The sequence below is a fragment of the Anguilla rostrata genome, chromosome 19 (assembly GCF_018555375.3).
Source record: "Anguilla rostrata isolate EN2019 chromosome 19, ASM1855537v3, whole genome shotgun sequence".
Classification (NCBI taxonomy): Eukaryota; Metazoa; Chordata; class Actinopteri; order Anguilliformes; family Anguillidae; genus Anguilla; species Anguilla rostrata.
In genome coordinates this window covers 3,162,751-3,186,706 of record NC_057951.1, presented here as the reverse complement: position 1 = coordinate 3,186,706, position 23,956 = coordinate 3,162,751, and the positions used below count along the sequence as shown (strand labels likewise).

The following is a 23,956-nucleotide window of genomic DNA, read 5'->3' as shown; positions in this document are numbered from 1 at the left end:
TATTGTTATTTTCTAATATGCAAAGATTGCTGGGAAATAGGTCTGTGCATGCTATTGTCCAATGTCAAGTGTCTATTTGCCACAACTGTTAGCTTCAGTTTTGCAGGTCAAATTGCAAGGTCAGCTAGCCAGCAGAGGAAGAGAGCAAAAAGGAGTCCTAGCTACAACTAAGCGTATCAAAATGCCTTAGAAATCTTATATTAAAAAAAAAATGGATCTCAGAAGAAAAAGATGAAAACAAACCAGGGTATACATGTTGCCAGTTCAAGGGCTGAAACTGAAGGAGATTGCTTGTGATTTTATAAATGAAGGCTCAACGGATGCCTGTCAAGTTAGTGAGTATATAAAGTGGGGGCGGGGGGGCACCGTGGCGTTTGTCTCTGCAATTGCTTTTTGAATTATATATGAAAGCACCAGTGCTAGACGGAAAACCTTTATCATACTGTGAAAGTTCAAATAAGGATAACTGTAATCCAGGAGCATTTCTTAAAGGGCTAGTTTGCATTTTTACACCCAGGTCTGCTCAGCTACAAGTTATGTGATAAATTGGGCACTCACAATCTCCCAGCTCAGGTACACACAGCTCACACTGTTTGCCATTAGCTTCGTTAGCCAAATGACATTGATATTGAACAATGGCCATGTAAACATTACGATCAAAAAGTAACACAGATCTTAGACCAATGCCTGTTTTTACAGAACGCACTCTACTTTCCACTCTGTTTCGGCTCTTGTGTGTGCAAAAATCGAGAATTCTACGATAACACAACCTCTGAGTCTGATATTAACCTCTTCACCACAAGCACACGTGCATAAAATTAAATGGAAAAGACTGAGCCGATCATCTTTAGTTAAAACTAGAAATACCGCCTCACGGTTGTACGCCTCCGTCTTTGACCACCAAAATCTAATCAGTTCATCCTTAAGTCCAAGTGGACGTCTGTGGCAAATTTGAAGAAGTTCCCTCGAGGCGTTCCTGAGATATTGCGTTCATGAGAATCGGGACGGACGGGCGGACAACCCGAAAACATAATGCCTCCAGCCACGGCTGTGCCGTCGCGGAGATAAAAATCACGAAGCAATGCATGCCTGTAAACTGTATGGCACACACAAAAAGTCCCCCCCCCCCAAAAAAAAAAAATTAACCTATGTCTGCCCCCCCAACCACAGCACAGAGACTGCTTACAATGTAAGTGTTTGCATGTATGTATGTGTAAGCATGCCTCTCATAACCTACATTTATATGCATTCATGTTATCAGTTACTCATAACAAACACAATACAAAAAGAAGTGATATCTGGAAAAACGGAAGTAACTCACACATACAAAGTACAGACTATAAGTCATTAAGACTTGCAAAATACATACATACATAGAGTTGTTCACTGTCCCCATGACAACATTTTAATAGCAGCATATAATTACATTTGCGAAAAGACATTTATACAAAAAACATTCAATCATTCACACAACAGAAGGGGGTATTAAATAAAGACATAAAAATTGGAAATATTTAGGCCTATAAATATTGAATTTCACAAACCTATTCAGACATAGGTTTGCCCCATTAATGTACTATAGGCGTGTTAGTCAAAGTTTCGCCAAATAAGTACAATAGTATACATACAATGTTAAATGAAATATCTTATTTATGAACACAATTTTCTGAACAAACCCATTTTATTCATGCATTTTATACATGATGTACTTCTCATGCACCCAAAGCACTGGATGCAGACAACTGTTCAAACATATTCTGTAGTCTTTTTTTTTTTTTTTAAATTGGTGTAACACAGCTGAATTGCTGATTAGTCCCACAATAAATGATTGCCATTTGACACAAACGCTTTGAATGACCACATTCTCTTCAGATGAAAAAACACATGGTCAAGTTACCTGAAATAAGTTAGGAAACACTGGGTAGCACCATTGCTTTGGAATACGACATGTTTACTTTGTGTGAGCCAAGATAGCCAATATTGTTTCTTGTAACTAGGCCGAATTTTGATATCAGTATTAGTGATCAAGATCTAAATCAGTGGCAGGCCTAGATGTTGCAAGTCATTAATCACCTGGCATTTCAGTACGTTGAAAACGTGTTTTTCTTCAGATAACTATTTACAGCGGTTGTAGGTAAGAAAATGAATCTGATAACAGAGTGAAAAAGCCGCTGCGTAATGAACTGATATTTTAAACCAACTAGGTGACGCGAAAGTAAGGATTTCCCGTTTTTGGTAAACCTTCTTACAAAAAAAGATAAAATTAACCCCATTGAAGTCATGATAATTGTACAATGCTTCCAGTAGAAAGTACCATCATCTCTCTCTGTGAAGGAAGCAACGTCCCGGGCCCTTGTTCACCTCTCCACTTTCGGTGGATGGCGTGGGTGACGGGGAGCCAATGACAGGGGCGCAACCAGAAAATGGATACAAAACGGTAGCTGTCACGCGAGCGCGTGATACCGGTCTCTAACACGAACTCGACTTGAAATTATATAAAAGTTGATGCAGACTGCATTCATTATCAAGAAATAACTTAGCAGAATGTGCTCGTACTTTACAACAGCATGTTTTGTATTTGGAAACCCTAATACTGGAGAGGATGCGATGCAGCTAGCCTAACTAACAAGCTAGCGAATCTAGCCAAACGATGCTGAAACCATGCCACAAAAAATCCCACAAGATGTGTAAACTATGTGTAGAGGTTATCGCGCTCATAAGGAGTAGGCCTATATCTGAATGTTAAAACCACAAAACCGCACGAAAAAACTGTCAAACGTTTGCTATTATTAAATACCAACGCCGAGCGCATCCCCAAGTGACAAGCGAATTAAGCACTGCTAGATAACGTCACGTAAATGTAGGTTATTTACTTTCGTAAGCATCCTTACAATCTCGTACGCTTTAAATAAATCCCACGTACCTTTTAGAATGTAAAACCAGATCCCTTCGCCCACTGAGGTGCTTGGCCGCTGACCTTGCCTGTGTTGGGAGAAGACTGCCTGAAACCGTAGCCGCTCGCTTACTAGAGAGATGACGTAGCTACAGCGCTGTATGACGGCGCTCTGACAACCTGCGGATTCTGTGGATGGTCAGAAATACCGGAGACAAAAGACAAGTTTCACAGCCTTTGTAGTAACGATGAGGGGGAAAGCGCTTGTAAATAAAATGGTATACAGCCTATTTTATTGTTAGACGATGCGACTAGCCCACTTCATAGTGAAATTTGACTGAAGATGCAAAAGATTTAGTAGTAAATGCGGCCCTGAAAACAAAGATGAAGTCGAAGTAGGTCAACTGTGTTTGTCATCGGGGATTAGTTTAAATTTAGAGCTCCATCATGTCTGTGTTGGATAGGCGCTTTAAGGCCACATCAGCAGCACAGAAAATAAATGATTTAATTGTCTTGAGGACAATTAGGGTACCTTCGCGTAAAACCACAGTGATTGCATAACTATCCGTGCAAGAACATTGCTAATAAAGTGAAGCAAACTTGAGCAAATGGCAGGCTTTAGATTAGTCGAGCTTGTGGAGAATTAAAACTAGGCTGTGAACGCAGTCGGACCAGAATGTGAAGTGCATTACACAGATCTGCCAAGGAAACAACACGCTGATTGAATCACGTGTGTATTCTTATAGAAATTCGCGCGACACGTAGGCTACGTGTCGATATTGTGCTATGGAAGGAAGTGTGCGTTGCACGCGATAAATCCGTATACAAACACGTGATATAGCCTACCTTACATTACGCATAGCTTGTAAACACACGTCCACTTTCACTTTATTTATATACGCGGACGACATGGAAGCCCTTGAGAAATAAGGCTTTTCATTGGTTTCGCAGTCAAATTCTCCATCAAGTACGCGCTGGACAGGAAGTTCTGTAGTGTCATTTGTTCCCGCTAGGTGGCAATTTGGTATTTGAGATTTGATCTGAAGTCGCAGTTTCTTTCAATAGCGCTCAGTAAGTGTCTCTGTGGAGGCAGTAGCATTTGCAGTTAGCACTGAACATTCTCTCTTGCCTTCTGTCTTAAGAGTCTGTGACCTGTGACTGACCTTCTGAAAATGAACAGAAATTAATCTCTCTCTCTCTCTAACATTGCTAACATTGTTTCTTTAGGATGAGACATATGTTGCCATGTAGTTACATGTCACATCACATCCTAAATTAAACAAACATACCTTCCAAGATAGCTGTGCGTAAAACTACACATTCTGTTTACGGCGCGGTTGCCCTTCTGAGTACATTCTGGCTTGATTGACAATTATTTAAACTAGTAGATGATAGAATAAGCTTTCCAAAAAATGTATAACACGTCTTTTTTTATTTTACTTTTGGAATAGCGATTTATTGCTCCGGGTAACTAAAAGTTTTGTCTCTGATTTCTGAGCATGGCTACGGCATGCGTTTGCTGATAGACTAAGATGATACCGTTTTTTTGACTAAGGCAGAAGAGCAGAGCGAACACATTGATTTTCTGGAAGAGGAGAATGCCTATGCACACAGATAAGATTTCATCTTCGATCTTTACTGCTCAAAATATTTCGGTTATATATGCTATTTTTGAAATTGAGTGTCTTTAAATAGGCGTGAATTTTGCTCCTAGCTGGAACATTGACAAAGTTTTTTAGTAGACAGTGCAATGTTGTTTTAATGTCATCTTATCTCCATGCAACAAAACATCACACACTGCAGAGTACAGAAAAACATACAATTAATCTAATATCAATGTTTCATCTTAAACCATCACAAGGGCTCATATATGCTTTATAATGAACAAAAACATTTTATTCACTTTTGGAGAGATTTTGGATATGTTTCTGGACCCCTAAATATTTTAGACCACGGTATGGATGGAAAGACAGTAATTCCAGTAATGATGTGAAAATGAGTTTCTTGAGTCAAAACAGTTGATTTGTAGCAAAATACATGGTTATGTTCTCATTTACAGCAATGCTCAACGTAGACATTTTGGATGTATTTGGAGACACTGAGGGACACCAGGCTACACTGCTTACTTTTTGCTTCACAGATCTTTAGTAGTTCTGCATATAACCCATTGATTGTATGGTCAAGGTGGTTTTGATCCAGGACATGTATAGTTTAACTTGTTTTATATATGGGATCTCAGTGTTTTATTGCAAACTAAAAAGAACAATTTGCATTTTTGCCAAGATAATTGCATTTGTGGCACTATTTCTACCTAAATTATGAATATAAACCAATCCAAGTTAGGATTGTAAATGGTACAAATGTCTTGTTTCATATAAGCCATCTCTATGAAGCTCACACCTGGAGTTACAAAACTTAAAATACGGCACCCCCTAAATGGGCAAAAATTACCCAGATTTGACATCCGTGTGAAGAGGTTGAATTCCCCAGGTCCGCAGCAGGTCTAAACCAGCTGCTAGGCACTGGCCAAGGTGCCTGGGCCCGGCGTGTGTCCGGAGTCACTGCATGCCCCCCGCTTCCCCGCCCCCCAGAGAGAGTGGGGAGGAGGGGTGGCAACAGGGCCTTGAGGCCTTTTTCAGCAGTGGGGGTGACGGGCATAGGGCTTTGCATCCCAGCCTGACTGACCCAGCCCCTTATCCCGAAGTTACGGATCTGACTTCCCTCACCTGCCTTCCAACATGCCAGAGGGCTGTTCGCCTTGGAGACCCGCTGCGGGTATGGGTACGGCCCGGCGCGAGATTTACACCATCTCCCCCGGATTTTCAAGGGCCAGCGAGAGCTCGCCGGAACCGCGACACTCTCCAAGGCCCGGGCCCCCCCCCCTCTCGGGGGCGAACCCGTTCCAGAGCGCCCCGCCCTTCACGAAGAGAAAGATGGGGGTTACACACACTTCGCCATTTGGCGGCCCCGTTCTGTGAGCTTGTGTGGCCTACTGCTTCGCGGCTGAGCCGCTGTTGCTCCTATACGTTTCCTCTTCACAGAAACAGCACTCACAGTTGACCGCGGCAGCTCTAGCAGGGCAGACATTCGATCCCCCCCAGTCCCTGTGTACCACTGCGTGAAGCTGCATTTTATTTTGTGCAGTTAAATGTTTGAATTCTCTCTTTTTTGTTTCACCGTTCTGCTGCTTTTATAATGAATTCAAGTGAAAATTATGGTTATAACCAATTAGTAACTTTTTTCATATAAATGATTAAAATCATTGTTTTCTGATGCGTTTGCACAGCTGTGCTACATTTACACTGCTCCCAAGAAAAGGCCCTGTATTTTCCTCCAGAAATCTGGTCACCCTAGCTTAATATATTAGTATTCTTTAGTTGTATCCTTGGTGCCTGTTTTGAATTATACTTTTGCTCCTATTTTAGTGTGCATTCCATGTTCTGCATTTCTCTATCTTTTTTTGTTTATATTGGCTTCATAGTATTACCAATACAACTGTAAATCCCTTCAATAAATGAGTCCATATCAGAGAGCATGAAGATCTGTCCGTAACACCTAAATGGAGTTCAATGTCATCATCATAATTCATAATTAAACCGTTAATAACGAGCAAAATTCTGTGTGATTCTGGCTGGTGAGTGAGGCCACGCACATTTTAAAACAACATATCTCCACTCGATGTCGAACACATCAGATTTCTTTGAAGCTCAAATCTGAGAAAGACCGATTCACTGAGAGACGTCACATTTTCCGGTCACGTTTGTGTAAGGGGGAGTGTATCTATGTTCCCCGGGTCCTATGTTCCCCAGGCCCTAAGTTCCCCAGTTCAATATTCTGTTAACACACATTAACCCTCCTATTGTGTTCGGGTCAAATTTGACCCGTTTCATATAAAAATATTATACAGTCTTTTTAAAAATTGGAACAAGGCTTCAAAACAGCTATATAAACACAACAAAACCAATGGTTATCATTTTATTTGGTTTTTAGAGCTGGGGAACATAGGACTCTGGGAACATAGGACCCTTTGTCATGTTCCCATTATGTGCCATATAAATCTGGGGAACGTAGGACCCTGGGAACACAGGAATGACCCCTGCGTAAGGACGAACTGGACCAGTCCAGATTTCTGTCTCGCGCTGTAGATTCTCTTCTTGCATTCCACCTCTACGTCCCACTTGCACCTCTTTTGTGGCTAATTGTAATGGTTCTTCGCAGTTTCGTTTTTAAAGACAGTAATCAAATCGCCTTGATTATAGGCATGAACACGGCAGCAAACACAATGACCCCTTTTACCATGAAAACCTGATTTTCTTGTAGTGATTTGTCCACTTACACTGAACACAGGTTTGAGACCATTTATTACAAGCCCAGAATAAAAACATTATAAAGTCATTACAATAAGTACTGTAATTCCCGACAGGACTGATGTAAAAGCTCTGTTCCAGCCAGCAGCCACACTTCATCTGTCCTGCCACCAGGGGGAGTCTTACCTAACCTAGGAGAGAGCTCTGCAAGCACAAATAACATCTTTTAATAATTTGTTTCAGAAATCCACCACACAGCGCCAAGACACAGTTTTTCTCGCCCAGTCTGGAAAAAGCAAGAAGTCTGCATTCAGAAAAAAAGTGACATACCGGCATAAATTAGTTGTGTATGTTCGAAGTTCTGTTTGAAAACATCAAGGATGGATGCAAAATTTAAATTAAAATGTGATTTTAATTGGCAGTCCGTTACGAAGTTTGAATGAGGCACTGTCTAGTGGTTTGATGTGTTTACAGAAAGGAATAATAAAAAGTGCATATTTTGTTTCTGGGTGGCCCGAGGGATGCATGGCTGAGATGATGATTCGCTGAGTTAGACTGCCTCTAAATGACTGGACTTGCACAGGCCTTTCCTTCATTTTCACAACAAAGTCTCACATATAAACTCACATCACCGGTTTAAATAGGATTTTGAGACCTGTCAATACAAGAAACCCCCTTCTTTTGATCACCGCCAACAATTAGGTAAGTTGAAACAACTGTTTGAAGAAAAGTTCATAAAAATGCTCATTCTGGCCGAACTGGTGTGCCATATTAATCCACAAAACTGCCAGAAAGGATTGTGGATGTTTATTGTTCAGAGCTGTTTTTTCTCAGTTGGCAACCACAGGTGGTCAGGGGGAGGAATGAGATGTTATTTCTCTCATTGGTGATAGCTCTCCTGTAGAACTGTGTGGCCTATGGTGTGGAGACCAGTCACTGGCCAATGGCGCGAGCATTAGAAAACTGCTCTGCTCCTGGAGAGGCATGATCGGCAATTTTGACGGTGGGGGGTGGGGGCAGGGGGCAGGGGTGTAGCAAAAAACTATGGGCCCTGTGCAAACACACATTAGAAGGTAGCAGGAGGTGAGAAGCAAGCATTTAATGGGGTAATAATCTTAGCCACACCCAGAGTCTGAGACACACAATCACATAATAATCTTAGCCACACCCAGAGACACTGACACACAATCACATAATAATCTTAGCCACACCCAGAGTCTGAGACACACAATCACATAATAATCTTAGCCACACCCAGAGACACTGACACACAATCACATAATAATCTTAGCCACACCCAGAGTCTGAGACACACAATCACATAATAACTCATTCTTAGCCACACCCAGAGACACTACACACAATCACATAATAATCTTAGCCACACCCAGAGTCTGAGACACACAATCACATAATAATTTTAGCCACACCCAGAGACACTGACAAACAATCACATAATAATCTTAGCCACACCCAGAGACACTGACGCACAATCACATAATAATCTTAGCCACACCCAAAGACACTGACACACAATCACGTAATAATCTTAGCCACACCCAGAGACACTGACACACAGCGCATGGTCAACAATTAGCACAGTAGCACAGATGATAGCACAAATCATACAGTACTTTTGCCGGCAAAAAATCTCCAAACATAATGGAGAGACTGGCCTCGATGCAGCTGAACGCTAGTCCGCACACAAGAACCATCTGTGCAGAGCACCGGTTGAAGTTTTTCAGTTGCACTTTTCAAAAATGTTGCTACATTGGCGGCGTGTGAACAAGGCTTAAGTGCATTTAACTTTAACTCCAAAGCGGAGCTTAAACTGAGGGGTTTCCTGTTGGGGTGCATGCTGGGACACGCACCTCCTGTTCATCTCGGCTGCGTTTGAGGTGTCTGAGGAGAAACCTTCAGCACCTCCCCCACAGCCAAACCCTTTCTTGACACATTGACAAATTCATTTAGTAACCAACACCTTAATACATCCTAGTTTGATTCTGCTGAGCTGGGATGTCAGAAGCTGCACATGTATCCAGGCTGCTGCCCCTTTAAATTTTCTGTTTTTTTTGCCATCTTTAAAAAAATAATAATTTTTTACCTACAATCCCTAATTTGGAATGTTTAATTCACAAACCCATTGTGATTGACCATATACAGTCTTACTCACATATGACCCCATATGCGGGAGAGTGAAGGCACTCTGGCTCTCCTCTGAAACACACGCCTGCCAGCCAGCTGCTTCTTCTCACACCGGAGCCACAAGCTACGAAGCAGACCCACTCATACGCACGTGCAGGACCTAGCCTTGGACGCCCAGCAGGGGTCAGTGGAGCAATGAAGAACGCCATATATCCCTACCGACTGTATTCCTCCCATATCCCTCAGTGGAGCAAAGCAAAAGGTTCAAAATTAATGTCTGTTTAAAACATCATTTAAGTGACCGTTCCAATAAATGATTGTAAACATCAGTAAAATAGTTTGAAATAGTCACAAATTTCAAAGTTCTGAACGATCCCCGTACTCGAAGCGTTTGCATCTGAGGTTCTGCCGTGAAAATAAAAAGAACTCAGCACTAGCCCTTCCGTGTCGAGAGTCTCAAGCAGACGGGAATGAAACTCACTTCACTTATATCTTCTGCATAAACTGGCTGACATGCTGGTCACCAGTCGGCACCCTGAGCGGACCAGAGGAGGATGGGTTTCCCCCTTGAGCCTGGTTCCTTCCAAGGTTTCTCCCCCATCTGCTACAGGGAGTTTTTCCTTGCCACTGTTGCCTTAGGCTTGCTCCTGTGGGGGTTTAGGCTAGGGCTGTCTGTAAAGCGTATTGTGACAACTGTTGTAAAATACGCTATATAAATAAAATTTGATTGATTGATTGACTTCCAGCAGGGAAAAAAAGCACAGAAAATGTTCTCCGCTGGCCAGAGAGGCTCCTGCTACAGTCCGAACTCTGAATTGGAGGAGTACAGATCATGACCAGGCACGCTCATCTTTTTACAACACACAAAACAGCACAGAACTGGGCAAACCAGGTGCACACTGTAAGGCGGTTCACAGAAGTCTGCCTCTTATCAGACCTCAAAAGAAAACAGTACAGACATGGTTCAAAGCTTGAAATAAAGAGGACATTTGTACCAGAATGACCAAATCCCCTGATCCTACCGGGAGTCTCACTTCGTAAACACACAGAACATATTTATTCTGAAAAACAACAAAGATATCCAAAAATCATTTTGTATTTTCTTTATTCTGTAGTGATTATATGTACTTATGATACTGGATGAAACCAGATTTATTTTCTCAGGCATACCCCAGGATGTAAACAACACCAGAAAAAAAATGGGGAGTGGATTGAACAAAGCAGTAAAATTTCACATGCATTTTCCCAAAGGTGCACCTAAATCTCCCAAAAACCTCTCCAAATGGTGCCAGACCTCTACAAATTGGAATATTGTGTATCTTTTCCCCCAGCCATGTCACATTTCCAGACGCTCCCAAGATTAACAGATTTTCATAGGTCCTTCTGAAGCTATTGTTGAATGCTGTTCGGCTGCCAAGAAGCACATGGGTTATTCAGTCCAGCTAAATGTGGAGAGCCAGAAGTTTCACAATTCACCAGGAAATGTTTGCCATGTCAACGGGTAAAAATAACCACGATTAGATGTATTTTTTAAGATGTTTTGGCATCGTTGGCTTTTCGTATCCCTCTGGCAAGCTCGTAACTGCAGGCGCTTCTAAAGAAGAGACAGCGACTGCTTGAATTAACAGGAGTGCGTTTGATTAACGCACTCCTATCAAAGACATTGGGAAGCAACCGAGCAGACCAGCCTCGTCTAATTTTAAAGCAACATAGCCATGCGCAAAAACTCAGAAACTCCCATTCCCCTTCGAAAATTCAACATCATGCATCATATTGTGACCTGAAAGGCTTCGTGTAGCTGCAATAAAGCCATCTGCTGCCGGTGAAAGCAGAAGAATGCTCACACGGCCAAGCAAACGACTGCAGCCGAACAAACCGAGGGTACCGAATGCGGTGCGTTTCCAAACCCGCTTTTCAGTCACATTAAAGTCTGCAGAAGGGAATTCTGTTCTGCTGCACGCACACACGCACGCACGCGGAAGCATTTTCAACGCCCCGTCTTCGGATCAACTTCCCACTGTCTGAGGATTCAAAAGGAGCCTGGATCCAAGCAGGCTCCCCTCCGCCCACCCCAAGACTTCGCCCGACTCCCAAAAAAACAAGTCCCGATTCCGCTGAGCAGTTCGCAGCCGCTCTATATTACAAACAGCTGTCCGGCCTCGCCACGTCTGGCAACGACAGCAAATTAGCTCCAGAATCTGACGTATCTGGCGACGAGATGGACCTTGCGCGCTACATTCATTTCTTACGCTTAGTCACTGGCGCCCTGAGGAGCGAAGCACTTCCTGCCTCCCACGCTGGAGCCTCAGTCAAAGCGGGGAAATTACCCAGCAGTCCGAGCACAGCGCTCCGGACGGAGGCCGAGGGCCCTGGCCGTTGCCGTCGCCGGGGGCCTCCTCACTCCTTCGCTTCCCATCCATCTCTCATTTTCCTACAAATCGTTTCAGGATTGCGACTGTTTGACAACTTCGCCCAGAGGAAATGTAAATTAGGTCCACATTCGCAGTTAGAGGCGTTGGTTTATGCAGAAAACACCGTCTGTCGGACAATGACAGACCGTACGGGCTCCGCAACAATATCAACTTTAACACAACACACACGCGCACATATAAACGCACACATACACACACACATAAAAATGCACACACAGGCAGGCACACAAACACAAAGACAGAGACACAAACACACATGCTCACACGCGCACATCCACACGCACACGTGCACACGCACACAGACTGGACAAGACAAGCGATCGTCATTGCTCAAATAGCTTTTATTTTTTTAGCAGCAAATACTGTTGCAACTGGAAAAATAAGGGAGGTTTATTCAAATAACATAAATGTGTACACCAATAATAAAAAAAATAACACAAATGTGTACAGCAGCTGGAATAAACTCCATTGTCCTTCCTCTTGGAAGTTGTGTCGAGTGCAGAGAGCTTTGTCCACCACGACACAATCAGGATGAAACTTTAATGTAAAAGGGTTGATGGACACTCAGGCAGAAGGGAAGCTGGTCTCGGATCAGTTGTTGGAGAGCAGTGTTGAGCCAGAGGAAGGGCCCTGAGGGCTGACACAGCATGTCTATCCTTTGAGAAGTCTCCTCAGCAGCTACACCTCCTGATTGGCTGCCAGCTCCATCACTTGCTAATACCGTATCCTTCTCAGGCAGGAAATGTGTTTCTTTATGACGCATCAAATTTGCTGTCCAATCAGCACGCAGCTGGAAAACGGATGTGGACAATTTAGGGAAATCCATGAACTTGGAGACTCCGCTGCATCCAGGCAAATCTCTACACGCATATGAGAAGAGTTGGTAAAAACTCTTTCTTGTGACTGAACCACAAATCTAACAAAATACATTACATGAAATGGCTCCTCCTGCTTTCTTCCGTGGCAGTCAGGGGAGAGCCGTGAAGCGTTTCTGCAGCACTGCTCCTTACATTCTGCACCTCCCTGTACAGAACCCAGCAGTGCTCCCTACAGCCTGCGCCTCCCTGTACAGAACCCAGCAGTGCTCCTTACAGCCTACACCTCCCTGTACAGAACTTAGCGCTTGATGAATGTCTCTGGTCTGGGGGGCCTCTCTCAGGGCCTGTGTAAACAAACAGCGCTGCAGGGCCAGCAATGACTCAACACCCCCCACCCCTGCCACTAGTGGGGCCCACAGCCCAGGGACGCTCGCTGACTGGGGGGGGGGGGGGTCCTGGACCCATCGCTGTTCCTGCAGGGGCCGAGGACTACTTTCGGAAAAGAGAAGCAGCGCCTCACGGTGGACAGATGGTCCCGCCATTAAGGTCTGTCCGCTGCAAAATTCTGCATCCAGGTTTCAGAGAGAAGCGAGGAAAAAAAAAAAAAGTCACAGAATTTTCAACAAAGCAGCAGCACGCAGAAAGGCATTTTATTGTGTGCATGCGCAAAGGGTGCTTAACTTTCAAAAGCTAATGACGGAGGAACGGGACATGAACAGCAATTTTCCACTTGACACAAACAACTTTTAAGGAACGTTGTAAGCAAAAAATAATGGATTCTATTTAACGCTTAATCGACAAAATATAATATACTTTGTATAAAAGCGTATTGGATTTCTCCATTCCGTGCACTTGGTTCTCCCCATTTTTTTTTGTTCCATGAAACGGTCGCCTTTTCCCCTCGCGACCGTCCAGTTTTTTGTGCATTCCCGTCCACGCAATTCAGTTACATTCAAATCCACCCAACGGGAACGCATCTGGACCTGAGGTAGTTTTTTTTCTCTCCCTTTTTTTTTTTTTTTAGCCGCCTTGAAGACGTCCGGCTACGTGCTCTTGCGGCCGAGCTGGCGGCCCGGCGTCCTGCCGGTCTGCGCCGCCGCCGCCGTTCGGGTCCGGGTCCGCGTCCGCGTCGGCCGCCACGTAGGGGTTCTCGTGAAGCAGGGCGGGGTCGCGCGACAGGGCGGCGCACAGCTCCGGCGGGGGCCTCCAGGGCACCTTCCCGAACGTCCCTGGAGAAAAAAGAAACGCGGGCCCAAAACGCAGGCTCTGTAAGAACTCGTCGCCGCCCATAAAATCGGGGGGGGGCAGCGGCTTTCGCGATTCGACCGTAGAGGTCTGCCAGAACCAATGAGGAGCCACAAAAATCACAGATCACACTTATCACCGCCCGCCCCATCGCTTGCACGCCTGCGCGCAGAAGAAATACGTCGCTGTATGACATCACGCACGGTAATGACATCGCTGCAGCCAGCGACCTCGTTAGCTTGGTGACCGCGTCGCGGGCCTTACCCATGAACGTGCTGCAGGGGAGCGGGTCGGGGGAGCAGGCCGGGTGCAGCGCGCCGGGGGGGCCGGGGGGGCCGGGGTCCGGCGAGGCGGTCCCGCAGTGCTCCCTCCTCCTGGAGCCGCCGAGCCCGCCGCTGTAGGAGCTGACGAACGCGGCCCTGGGGTCAGTCGCACAGCCTGAGAGGAACACGCAGCGGTGTCAGTACGCCCCATAAAAACTACAGTCAGCATGGGACAGCGTCAGTACTCCCCACGCACCCATAAACTACTCTCAGCATGGGACAGGCTGAATCCCAGCGTCAGTACTCCCCATAAACTACCCTCAGCATGGGACAGCGTCAGTACTCCCCACGCACCCATAAACTACCCTCAGCATGGGACAGGCTGAATCCCAGCGTCAGTACTCCCCATAAACTACCCTCAGCATGGGACAGCGTCAGTACTCCCCACGCACCCATAAACTACCCTCAGCATGGGACAGGCTGAAGCCCAGCGTCAGTACTCCCCACGCACCCATAAACTACCCTCAGCATGGGACAGCGTCAGTATGCCCCATAAACTATCCTCAGCATGGGACAGGCTGAATCCCAGCATCAGTACTCCCCATGCACCCATAAACTACCCTCAGCATGGGACAGGCTGAACCCCAGCGTCAGTACTCCCCATAAACTACCCTCAGCATGGGACAGGCTGAACCCCAGCGTCAGTACACCCCATAAACTACCGTCAGTAGGGTGCGTGGGGCGGAAGCGTCAGTCATATTGGTATTTACGTGGTATTTATGTCAAACTCTTCCACCCCACACACACTCAAAACCGTCAATGAGCTCTCCTGCAGGAGCGCCTACCTGTAAAGCCTTCGGGAGATTCCAGAGAGTAGAGGTTTCCCCTCCGGAGGAGGGACCCGATGGGTCCTGGGTAATGGCAGAGGAGCGGGTCGATGGCGGCCTCCATGTCAGCCTCGCTCCCGGTGTCCAGCTGATACAGACCTGCAGAGCGCACACACCTTTCCGTTAATGACCCACTATACAGTCACACACCTTTCCGTTAATAACACACTATACAGTCACACACCATTCACTCCTGTTAATGACCCACTATACAGTCACACACCATTCCATTAATAACCCACTATACAGTCACACACCCTTCACTCCTGTTAATGACCCACTATACAGTCACACACCATTCCATTAATAACCCACTATACAGTCACACACCCTTCCATTAATAACCCACTATCACACCATTCATCTGTTAGACCACTAACGTCACACATCACTCCTGTTAATGACCCACTATACAGTCACACACCTTCACTCCTGTTCAATACCCACTATACAGTCACACACCTATCACTCCTGTTAATAACCCACTATACAGTCACACACCATTCACTCCTGTCAATAACCCACTATACAGTCACACACCCTTCACTCCTGTTAATAACCCACTATACAGTCACACACCATTCACTCCTGTCCCACTATACAGTCACACACCATTCACTCCTGTTAATGACCCACTATACAGTCACACACCATTCACTCCTGTTAATAATCCACTATACAGTCACACATCGTTCACTCCTGTCCCACTATAGTCACACACCCTTCACTCCTGTCCCACTATACAGTCATACACCATTCACTCCTGTCAATAACCCCCTATACAGTCACACACCATTCACTCCTGTTAATAATCCACTATACAGTCACACACCGTTCACTCCTGTATAGCCCCTGATCTGCCTGTTTGTTACTATACCAAATTTATTTTTGTAAATAAGTTCATCTCTTTTATAAACATGCGGGTTTATGCTGCAGCTCCAGAGGGGGGCCGGCCCCTCACACACCAGGACCACGCTCGCAGGCATCACGGAGGCCGCCTCACCGCTCAGGTCCTTCGGCTGCAGGTAGAAGCCGCCGCCGCTGCCGCCGGACGACGACACGAACTGGTGGCTGCCGCTGCCGCTCTCCGACGGCACGTACGCGTCCTGGCGGTCCGACAGGGTCCCCTGCGAGGACAGGTAGCTGGGGATATCCGGGGGAAGGTTGGTCTCGTCTGGGGAGAAACGCCCGGCGAAAAAAAGGCGTGAAGACACACAGGCTGTCGACTCCGGCACGTCAGTGTGTCAACGGGAGGGCAGAGGCACACCGTAGGCACACACACCTTCGAGAGCTTCTGCACTCCGACCGCGGGAAGCGGGAGAGGAGGCTCGGCAATATAGCAAAACATCTAAACGCTTTTTTGAGAGATCAAATGCTTACTTCTGCCTTCGCCTCAGCTGTAACCTACTTAACCCATTTCATTTGCAGTCTGCTACTTAACAACAGGCTGGCGAGTGGACGATGGGCTTCCCCCCTCTATAGCAGGCTTCCTCTCGAGATTTCTTACCATTGGGGAGTTTTTTCTCACCACCGTTTGAGGCTTCAATTCCCACTGGGAGTTATTTACCTTATGTACCTGCTATTTGGGGGTTCAGGACTGATCTGTCTCTTGCCTTGCTGCTCTGCAAAGTGTCTTTGTGACAGTTCTCCATAAAATACAAATTCTCTGCACTATACAAATAAAACTGAATTATTGTCAGATTTGAATGTGTCGGGGGCCACTAGCTTTAATCCTGAATGTTCTCTCCTAATATCAGCCATCAAAGAGCGCAAAAGCTCTTAAGACGTGTGTCTTTATGACATCCCAAAAGTCCTCTGCCTCTGGTTGAGACGTTTAGGTACTCAAAACGTCAGTACTTCCTGAATGATTAGGACAGAATGAGGTCTCTTGCAGGACAACAGGATGGTGGAGTGACTGTGGGGCGACCAATGAGGTCTCTTACAGGACAACAGGTTGGTGGAGTGACTGTGGGGCTGACCAATGAGGTCTCTTACAGGACGGCAGGCTGGTGGAGTGAGGGTGGGGCTGACCAATGAGGTCTCTTACAGGACGGCAGGCTGGTGGAGTGACTGTGGGGCTGACCAATGAGGTCTCTTACAGGACGGCAGGCTGGTGGAGTGAGGGTGGGGCGACCGATGGCTTACCTGTGTTGGTGACGCTGCAGTCCTCGGTGCGGCGTCGCGTGTGGTAGATGATCACCACCCAAACCAGCGAGGTGCCCACCACGCAGCACACCACGGCGATCACCACGATGCCGACCGTGGTCCAGCCGTCCCCGTCGGCCGGCCCCGCCCCGGACCCCGCCGCCACACCCGCACCCGCCACCCCGCCCAGGGCGGGGTCGCAGTTGGGGCCCGGCAGCACCACCAGGCTGATGTCGCCGCGCGCCGCGCCCAGGGGGTTGGACATCTCGCAGGTGTACCGCCCCGCGTCCGCCTCGGCCGCGTCCACGATGATCAGGAGCTGGTTGCCGGCGGCGAAGAAGTGGCGCTCGGTGGTGGCCAGGGGGCTGTCGTCCTTGGTCCAGTTGAGTCTCGGCGCCGGGCTGCCGCCGGCGATGCACTGCAGGACGGCCGTCTCCCCCTTGGCGACCGTCCGGTCCGTCAGTGGCCGCAGGAAAGAGGGGGTTTCTGGGAAATAGAAAAGCAAGGTAACCCTTTCGCTGCTGCCAAAAACCAAAAAAACCCACACAATTATCCACCTACAACACACTCTACATACCAACCCACACCAATATAAACCTACAACACACTCTATAGACCCAACCCACACCAATATCCACCTACAACACACTCTACACACCAACCCACACCAATATAAACCTACAACACACTCTACAGACCAACCCACACAAATATAAACCTACAACACACTCTACAGACCAACCCACACCAATATAAACCTACAACACTCTCAACACAGCAACCCACACCAATATAAACCTACAACACACTCTACACACCAACCCACACCAATATAAACCTACAACACACTCTACACACCAACCCACACCAATATAAACCTACAACACACTCTACAGACCAACCCACACCAATATAAACCTACAACACTCAACACAGCAACCCACAACAATATAAACCTACAACACACTCTACACAGCAACCCACACCAATATAAACCTACAACACACTCTACAGACCAACCCACACCAATATAAACCTACAACACACTCTACAGACCAACCCACACCAATATAAACCTACAACACACTCTACACACCAACCCACACCAATATAAACCTACAACACACTCTACACACCAACCCACACCAATATAAACCTACAACACACTCTACACACCAACCCACACCAATATAAACCTACAACACACTCTACACACCAACCCACACCAATATCCACCTACAACACACTCTACACACCAACCCACACCAATATCCACCTACAACACACTCTACACACCAACCCACACCAATATAAACCTACAACACACTCTACACACCAACCCACACTGATATCCAACCACAACACACTGAAATGTGTGCAGGGAACCCAGTTTCCTCAACATCTGATTGACAGATTAGTGGGTAGTAAATCCACACGGGAGGGCCAGGAGCCCACACAGCCTTCTGAAGAAAAGAACAAGTTACCGGGGGCAACGGGATCAACATCCACAGACACCCTACGAGCCGTACCCAGGACGGTGAGCGTGGCGTTGGCGGAAATGGCCCCGGCGCTGTTCTGGGCCGTGCAGCAGTACAGGCCCATGTCCTCGGCCTTCACGTCCACGATGAAGAAGACGTCGTCCTCGGGCATCACGTGCATTCGGCGCTCGCGGGCGGCGGGGAAGTCCGTGCCCCCGTCCTTCTGCCAGGCGATCTGCGGGGAGGGGTGCCCCCCTGCCGCGCACTCCAGCCGGGCCGTCGCCCCCGCCCGCACGCTCAGGTCCGTCGGCATCTTGTTGAAGGAGGGAAGCACTGGTGGGGGTGGGGGTGGGGTGGGGTGGGGGAGGGATAACAACAAAAAACAAATGAAGACCAGTCCAGTAAAGTATGACCCCGCAGTGACGCACTCAAGAACTCACAGCAAACAGGCTTAGTAGGAACGCGAGCCTCCACTGGCTTACAGAACAGAGTGGACGATAGAACTTCACAGACTGCACAGTACAGCAAGCTTCTAAATCTTTAGCTAATTTGCGTTGGTGTGTTCACAGACTACCCTGTAAATACAGTTAAATCAAACCATGTCCACAAATCATGCTAAGCCATCCAGAAGTCAATTCTTGACCCAATGTTAAACGTTTTTTATAATGCACAGCATCACACGGCTAAGAGGGTCAAATCTCCTTCTCCCCCTGACCCAACGGCTGTCTAAAAACTGTTGGTTTGTTCGGGTTTTGTTAAAACTGCCATCGAGGAGAGACACTGTCATAGTGGAGGGTATAAACCCGCCCCACACCTGTGGGTCTAAGACGCGGCAGCCGACAGCGGGTTGACCGCTGAAGCGGCAGGGGCGAGGGGGGGCGCTCGACGGCGGGCTTACTGTTGACGGTGAGCTTGGCCTTGCCGGAGTAGGAGGAGCCGAAGTGGTTGGAGATGACGCACTGGTAGCGGCCCTCGCTGGCGAAGTCGACGCGGCGGAGCCGCAGGGTGGTGGTGTACTCGGTGACGTCGCCCGCCAGGGCGCGCAGGTGCGCCTGGTTGCGCACCTCGCCCGCGCCCTCGCCCAGGGCCAGGGCCTCGTTGTCCTTCTTCCAGGCGAAGGTCATGGGCGAGTCGCTGGAGCTGGCCGCCGAGCACACGAAGGTCACGTTGGACCCGCGGAGCGCCGACTGCGTCTCCGGCTGCACCGTGATCTGCGGCTTCGGGAAGTCGTCTGCACGCAACACGACACGCCTCCTTTAGACGTCGGCCACGTGAAGCTCGTATCCATAGTGACTTGCACATTTACGTCGTATAGCTTTATAGACACTGAAGCAATCAGTGCAGCGCTCAAGGGTATGACAGTAGAGGCCAACCTAGGAATGGACTCTGGTTCCCTAACCCCTATAACACCCAGCAGCACATCTACCCAAACACCAGGCTGATTCCCTAACCCCTATACCACCCTGCAGCCCAAACACCAGGCTGATTCCCTAACCCCGATACCACCCTGCAGCCCTTCTACCCAAACACCAGGCTAATCAATCGCGAAAAACATCAATTTATCCTTCAGGATTTTACACCAGTTTTCTGTGAATAATTGGAAAATAATTTTCCACGATTAACCAGGAAATACTGACTTTCTCTTCCTGTTTACTGCTGACCGCGCTCACCAGCCGTCACCTGGCAAAGAGCCAAAGCTTCTGGTGCGGACGCTTGACACACCCTTCAGACATCCACAGCGTCAAAAATCAGCATTCCCCGGCTGATACAGAAAAAGGAGAGTCCTGAATACCTCACGATTGCTACAAATAATTAACCCACAAAAGCGAGTCTTAAATACTTAATACTAGTCAACGTATGGCCAGAACCTCATTACTCAATGAGGAGGGCTCCCGATGGCTGAACAGGTGGCGGCAGCGTAGCACAGTGGGTAAGGAACTGGGCTTGTAACCGAAAGGTCATAGTGTTCCATTCCCGGGTAAGGACACTGCCGTTGTACCCTTGAGCAAGGTGCTTAACCTGCGTTGCTTCAGTATACATCCTGCTGTATGAATGGATACAATGTACATGCTGTATGAAAGTTGTGTAAGTCGTTCTGGATAAGAGCGTCTGCTAAATGCCTGTAATGTAATGTAATGCAATGTAATGTTCAAGCCTGTAGACGTGTGGGACCATAGAACGTGCTGCGTTTCGGGACGGCTGCGGCCCGCCCCGCGTCTTACCGCACACGAAGTCCTCCTGGCGCACGCCGAACACGCTCCGCCCCTTCAGCGCCAGGGGATGGGCGCAGCTGGCGTTGATGAAGGGGGCAAAGCCGCGCTCCGCCACCCAGGCGGGCAGCCACCGCAGCTGGCAGTCGCACAGCAGGCTGGACGTGTTCAAGCGCCTGTCGGGCACGGAGCAGGGCGGGGTCAGCGGGCGCGACCGCGCGGCGCGGCGGCACAGAACCGCAACAAACGAGGCAACGTAGCATACGGTCGAGGCAATGTAGCATACGGTCGAGGCAATGTAGCATACGGTCGAGGTAGCGTAGCATACAGCCGAGGCAACGTAGCATACAGACGAGGCAGCGTAGCATACAGACGAGGCAGCGTAGCATACAGTCGAGGCAGCGTAGCATACGGTCGAGGCAGCGTAGCATACGGTCGAGGCAGCGTAGCATACGGTCGAGGCAGCGTAGCATACGGTCGAGGCAGCGTAGCATACGGTCGAGGCAGCGTAGCATACGGTCGAGGCAGCGTAGCATACGGTCGAGGCAGCGTAGCATACGGTCGAGGCAACGTAGCATACGGTCGAGGCAGCGTAGCATACAGTCGAGGCAACGTAGCATACGGTCGAGACCAAAAGTTTACATGCACCTCGGCTAAAGACATTCAAACTCAATTTTTCACAACCCCACACATTTCATGTTACCATGCATTTCCTGTGTTAAGTCAATCAGGGTATATACAGTACAGCAGTACAGAGATGGTACAGTAGTAGAGAGATGGTACAGCAGTACAGAGATAGAGAGTCACAGGAATTAGCAACAACTGGAACAATACTGCATCTGCAGTAGCACTTAAACATAGGTGCAGTGCTATAGGCACTGTAGGACTTAAAACCGTGTGAAACTGAAGGCAAATTGCCAAAAGCAGAAGCCTACAACGTGAATGAAGTACAAACACAAACTGATACTCACAGTTCCTGGAGCTGTTTAATTTGAGAAAAGGCATTCCCTTGGATTGACATGATTGCATTGTTTCTCAGATCTCTGTGGAGAGAAGTTTGGGTCAAGGCACTGGATACATTTACTCAAATTCAGTTTATTTCCATCTCTTTGTTTGGTTTAAATACCAGTTAAAACAATTTCCCAAAATCTAAGCTATCTGGAAGGCTGTATTGCTCTGTTTATTGAACCAGTGAAATGCCCCGCTAATCAATACATTACATTACATTAATTTAGCAGGCGCTTTTATCCAAAGCGACGTACACAAGTGCATATCGTGGTCATTGGACAACGAGCGAGATCTTCCAAGACCTTTCCTTGCTTTCTGGTGTCCAGCACACCACATTCATCACTCAGACAGTCGAGACAATCCGCGAGAAGAGAAGGCCACTCACAGGTGCTCCAGGGTTTCCAGACCGGAAAAAGACTTCTTGGTGACCGAACGTATCCGGTTCCCCTGAAGGAAGCTGAAATGTATAAATGACATTTAACAAATAGCTAAATTCCTTTCTTCCAAGATATTACACCCCTTCCATGTTAATATTACGAGTCATCCACTAGCTGATCCCTGTGTCCCAGTAACATTTAATAGTAATGATTTTATTATAACTTTATAACTTATTTGGTGGCAAAATGATAAAAAAACAAATACAAGGTTCAATGTTGTTGTATAGCCCCGCTTATAAGATCAGTCCTCCTATTCGCTGAACAGAAGCCTGCGGAGTGTTCCAGAAGACTCACGGCTTACTCGCACTCCTTCGTTCCAACTGACCCCAGTGGTGTTTGACACCATAGTCAACTCTAGTAACTCCACTGTGTCATCAAAACCCAGTGGATACAAAGGTACTGAAGCCATTGCTACCAGTGACTGGAAAACCACTATTAGCCTACAGGTCACACACGCCTCCTTCGCATCTGTACACTTACTGTACATAACAATGAGAACAGGCCATTCGGCCCAACAATACTCGCCATTTTCCTCACCAAATTGGACATAATGCTCTGTTTGCTTAGAGGCTAGACAGCATCTAACACCCGTATCAAGCCTGGTTTTGAAAACCCCCAGAGTTTCTGACTCTACTACATGACCTGGCAGGCCATTCCACACAGTGACTACTCTGTGTGTGGAAAAAATGCTTGCTAATATCTGTGCGGAATTTTACATTTGGCTGTACTGAATTTCATCTACCAAGTCAAAGCCCTGACCTGAATCCCATAGAAAAGGTGCGGACTGAACTGAAAAAGCGTGTCCGAGCAAGGAGGCCCACAAACCTGACTGAGTTACACCAGTTCTGTCAGGAGGAATGGGCAACAATTCCAGCAAATTATTGTGAGAAGCTTGTGGAAGGCTACCCCAAGCGTTCGATTCAAGTTAAGCCATTAAAAGGCAATGCCACCAAATACTAACAAAGTGTATGTAAACTTTTGACCCACTTTGTAAAAAGTGCTACACATATAAAAATGAATTAATTGATGGCTCACAAAGATGCAAAAGGCCTCAGGAAAACCAAGACACGCTCTTCACGTCTTCATACCAACAAAGCATCCTTTGTGCACACCGCAACGCAAGCGCTACCAACAAACTCCGAAACTCACAGCTTCCTCAGTTTGTCGAGTGCAGAAAACGGTCCATTCATATCTTCAACGGTCCAGGAGATCTCATTATTTTTTAAATCCCTGAAAAGAAGAAGAACACCTGGTTAAGATCCACCTCCGGCATCAAAAGCACCGAGTCTTGGTAAACCCTGTGGAGCTTCGAGCAAACACAAAGGCTGAAAACATTCCATTTTCTCTGGTGTATGTGGGGCCCAAATACAGCCCTTGAGGAACCTTTCCGGCCAGGACCGAAAACCGTTTCAAGTTGCTTTTAAGGGTCCCACACTAATGCAGGGGTTGCGTTTTTCCTGCACACCCGAGACGAGCCAAAGTGGTAAAGAAAAAAGACGGAAACCACAGTGTTTCACCATGACACAACTTGGGTAAATAAACAGATCAATAAAGAACGAAGCTTTACCAAGGAATTAATACAAGAAAAATGATAAATCAGCATTATTACTGCCCTTGTTAATGCGCTCATTTTCTCTGCAGATGCCTGTATCCAGAGTGACTTAAACAGCTTGTTTGATTTTTTTTTT

The 23,956-nt window shown here is 47.2% G+C and overlaps 2 protein-coding genes across 2 annotated transcripts in view; both read right to left on the bottom strand.

Annotated features, from left to right (window-relative positions):
• Nucleotides 1–3,856, bottom strand: part of LOC135245826 (monocarboxylate transporter 2-like) — a 29,399-nt gene extending 25,543 nt beyond the window's left edge. Inside the window, exon 1 of the mRNA XM_064319134.1 lies at nt 2,924–3,856. The gene's annotated coding sequence lies outside the window, so the exon portion shown is untranslated. The remainder of the gene's footprint in view (nt 1–2,923) is intronic.
• Nucleotides 3,857–13,615: 9,759 nt separating this feature from the next.
• On the bottom strand, nt 13,616–23,530 carry LOC135246030 (leucine-rich repeats and immunoglobulin-like domains protein 3). Its single transcript, XM_064319523.1, has 11 exons — nt 23,418–23,530; nt 22,217–22,288; nt 21,795–21,866; nt 20,836–20,999; nt 19,512–19,844; nt 18,665–18,946; nt 17,136–17,621; nt 15,994–16,164; nt 14,949–15,089; nt 14,105–14,278; nt 13,616–13,824 (listed from the first exon to the last, which is right to left on the bottom strand). The coding sequence occupies exons 1-11, from the start codon at nt 23,456–23,458 to the stop codon at nt 13,616–13,618; spliced, it is 2,145 nt and encodes a 714-aa protein (XP_064175593.1). The 5' UTR covers nt 23,459–23,530.
• Nucleotides 23,531–23,956: the final 426 nt, after the last annotated feature.